The sequence below is a fragment of the Camarhynchus parvulus genome, unplaced genomic scaffold (genome assembly GCF_901933205.1).
Source record: "Camarhynchus parvulus unplaced genomic scaffold, STF_HiC, whole genome shotgun sequence".
Lineage (NCBI taxonomy): Eukaryota > Metazoa > Chordata > Aves > Passeriformes > Thraupidae > Camarhynchus > Camarhynchus parvulus.
In genome coordinates, this window is record NW_022148469.1 from 17,167 (window position 1) to 20,980 (window position 3,814).

General features: G+C 53.2%; 1 protein-coding gene across 1 annotated transcript; it reads right to left on the minus strand.

The window, feature by feature from the left end:
- Positions 1-474: 474 nt before the first annotated feature.
- On the minus strand, positions 475-1,410 carry LOC115916810 (olfactory receptor 14I1-like). The gene has a single exon (XM_030970550.1). It carries the CDS (start codon positions 1,408-1,410, stop codon positions 475-477), a length of 936 nt encoding a protein of 311 aa, XP_030826410.1.
- Positions 1,411-3,814: the final 2,404 nt, after the last annotated feature.

A 3,814-nucleotide genomic window follows, 5' to 3' on the forward strand; every position in this document is an offset into this window, starting at 1 on the left:
CTGGAGAGCAGCCAGGCAGAAAGGGACCTGCAGGGACTGATGGACAGCAGGCTGGACATGAGCCAGCAGTGTGCCCAGGTGGCCAAGAAGGCCAGTGGCTCCTGGCCTGGATCAGGAATGGTGTGGCCAGCAGGACCAGAGCTGCTGGGCCAGCCCTGATCTGCCCCAGCTCTGCACACAGACATTGCTGCTGCAGCTCCAGAGAAGGCAACAAAAGGGCATCTCTGCAGAAAACTCTGCTGGGACATCCTTTCATTCCTTTAAAGCCACTAAGAGTGCAGCCCCTCATTGATACAGTGTGTAGTCACAGGGAAGGTCGAGAGACACACAATGAGAAATGGCACAAGGAATGACATTTCTTTGTGGATAATATGAAAAAACTAAAAGAAAGGAAAGAAATCTCCAAAATGAAACCAACAAGAACTATCAAAAACTAGTTTTATTACAAGTGATTTGCAGAAATTCTCCAGCAGTTTAATGTTCCTGAAAGCATCCAGTCATCAGTCTCCACACTGCAGCCTTGAGCTCCTGGTTCCTCAGGCTGTAGATGAGGGGGTTCAGGGCTGGAGGCACCACCGAGCAAAGAACTGACAGGGCCAGATCCAGGGATGGGGAGGACATGGAGGGGGGCTTCAGGTAGTAAAATATACCAGTGCTGATGAACAGAGAGACCACGGCCAGGTGAGGGAGGCAGGTGGAAAAGGCTTTGTGCCGTCCCTGCTCAGAGGGGATCCTCAGCACAGCCCTGAAGATCTGCACATAGGAGAAAACAATGAACACAAAACAGCCAAATAGCAAGCAGGCACTAAGAGCAATTAGCCCAAGTTCCCTGAGGGAGGAATTTGAGCAGGAGAGCTTGAGGATCTGTGGGATTTCACAGAAGAACTGGCCCAGGACATTGCCATGGCACAGGGGCAGGGAAAATGTATTGGCTGTGTGCAGCAGTGAATAGAGAAAGGCACTGGCCCAGGCAGCTGCTGCCATGTGGGCACAAGCTCTGCTGCCCAGGAGGGTCCCGTAGTGCAGGGGTTTGCAGATGGACACGTAGCGGTCATAGCACATGATGGTCAGGAGGGAAAACTCTGCTGAGATGAAGAACATAAAGAAAAAGAGCTGAGCAGCACATCCAGTGTAGGAGATGTTCCTGGTGTCCCAGAGGGAATTGTGCATGGCTTTGGGGACAGTGGTGCAGATGGAGCCCAGGTCGCTGAGGGCCAGGTTGAGCAGGAAGAAGAACATGGGGCGTGTGTGCAGGTGGTGGCCGCAGGCTACGGCGCTGATGATGAGGCCGTTGCCCAGGAGGGCAGCCAGGGAGATGCCCAGCAAGAGGCAGAAGTGCAGGAGCTGCAGCTGCCGCGTGTCTGCCAATGCCAGCAGGAGGAAGTGCCTGATGGAGCTGCTGTTGGACATTTGCTGGGGCTGCACATGGGGACCTGTTCATGGAGAAAGGACAGTGACAAGTCAGGAGAGGCTGCTCTGAGCCAAACCTGGGCCATTCCCTGCAGACTGTCCTGCTGGGGCTCACCCAGCCTTGTTCCTGCTCTGGGAAAACCTTCACCCAGGTCCCTGCCTGAGCTCCAGCTGTGCTGGCTGAGTGTGCCAGGAGCAGCCAGGGCTGAGCATGGGGGCTCTCAAGGAGCCATCCCTGCCCCACTGCCCTGGGTTTGTGGCCATGTGGCAGAGGGACAAGGCTGGATATTCAGGATTTGTCAATGGAATCACTCCTACTGCAGACAGGCTTGGTAGCATCTGCACTCCCACTTTTAAAGGATGGCAGGAATTTATTTTAGGAATTATTTTCCTACCCAGACATCATTCCTGTCTCTCTGAGGTCAGAAATCCCCAGCATTTCTGCTGCACTCAGAGTTTGCCACTGAGAGATGGGAGAGGCAAAGGATTCCCTGTGGCTCAGGGAAGGTGAGGGGCTGGATGGGCTTGTTCCCAGCTGCCCTGGCTTTGCACCTTTGGCTGCAATCAGAGCACAATCACACTCCCGGGTCACCCTGGGATAAACCAGACCCTGCCCAGAGCAGAGGGATCCCTGAGTGTCTCACCCTCTCTAAAGGTCTCTGGGCAAGGTCTCAGCACCCCCTTGTGCCAAGGACACTCACGGCTCCCTGGGCAAACCCAGCAGCATTTCCTCAGCTCTGGCACCTCTGCCCTTCCCCGTGGGACATTCAGGGAACTCCCAGAGGCTCTGGCACAGATTGGCACCCAGGAGGGCAGCTCAGAGCCTGGAAGGGCACAGCAAGGAGATCCCTGGCTGTGCCCATGATGGGATCTCAGGGAGGGGGCTCAGCTCATTCCCCTTTCCCATGGACTGCTCTGCCCACAGCCCCACAGGTGCCAGGGAAGCTTGGACACCCCATTCCCATGGACAGCCCTGCCTGGCAGGAATGCCAAGGGCAGTGCCTGACTCAGCTGCTGCCAATGCCAGAGCCTCCCTGGGAGCAGCAGATAACAGTGACAATGTCAGGGCAGGGCAGAACCAAGAGAAGATGTTGTGGTGCTGTGCCTGAGAGGGCAGGGCAGAGACAGCCGGGCACTCAGGACAGTGTTCCCGTGCCCAGCTGTGCCCGGCACCTCCCACACACCCACAGTGCCCTCCTGCCCCCAGCACTGCTCTCTTCAGCCCCCTCTCCTGCCCTGAGCATCTCCCTGGGCCTGGACATTCCCTCCTGAGAGGAGCCCTGTCCCTGCCAGCGCTCACAGAGCCCATCCCAGCCTGTGTGCCCTGGCTGGGGCCCTACAGAAACCTGCCTGTGTGCAGGGCCCTGGCTGGGGCAGGCTCTGTGTGCAGCTGGGCAAGGGCAGCTCAGGAGAGCCCTGCTGGGCCCTGCAGAGGTGATGCTGCTGCTGCCCAGGGCTGAGGAGTGGCTGAGGGCCCTTTGGGAGGCTCCCAGCAGAGAGACTGACCACCCAAAGTTACAGTTCTGGAGTCTCTGCAAATGTTCAAACATTCCTTTGGTGATCCTGTGTGTCCCTTTCAACTGACAGTGTTCTGTGAGTCTGGCATTACAATTCCTGTTCTGCTTCTCTCGTTCCCCTGTTGTCTATAATCAAAAGAGAAAATAAACCCCTTGCAGCAGTGTTAGAACAGTAAAGGAAAAACCAGACATTTATTGGAAGCTTCCAGGTGTCCCAGTGGGGATGTGGCACACCCGGGGCCTGATTTCAACAGTTTATTAAGGTTGATTAATTAGGATATTTAACAGGAACATCCAAAAGGAGATTCAGCTGCCCCAGTTACACACCCCTGGCTCAACCCATTGGAGTAGGTCCAAGGGCTTCTTTCCCTTCACTTTTTGTAATGACTGCTCACATTCTGGTCAATAAACAAAATGTTGTTGAAGGTTCTCTCCCTGATAATAAGATTGTTTGATAATAAGCCTGATAAGAAGACAGTATTTCAGGAAGGTATTTAAAGAGTGAGCTTATTGTTCTAAAATCTAACAAAAAGCTTAGGAAATGTACTATAGTTAATTAAGGAAAATAATTATATAATTATATAATATTCGTTTATTATCGTTAATTAGGAATTTAGTAGTGTTAAGTAAGGATTGTAGATTTATAACTACATATTAGTAATATATAGAGCTATGAATATATGAAAAATGTATAAAATGCAAAAATCTTTTTGCCATCACCCCAACTTTCCCATCCCTCTCCAAGCAGGAAATTCAAAACACTCTCAGGAAAGCTCCTGATCCTTCCAGCAATCCCAGGCTTACCTTCTTTGGGAAGTGCCCTCCGGAGCTGTGCCCAGGCTGGTCTGGAGCTGGGAGCAGCCCTGCCCCAGCCAGCCCCTCTCAGC

What these genes read in the sequence shown, in the direction of transcription:
- LOC115916810 (XM_030970550.1), bottom strand. Translation starts at nt 1,410, where the DNA reads ATGTCCAACAGCAGCTCCATCAGGCACTTCCTCCTGCTGGCATTGGCA.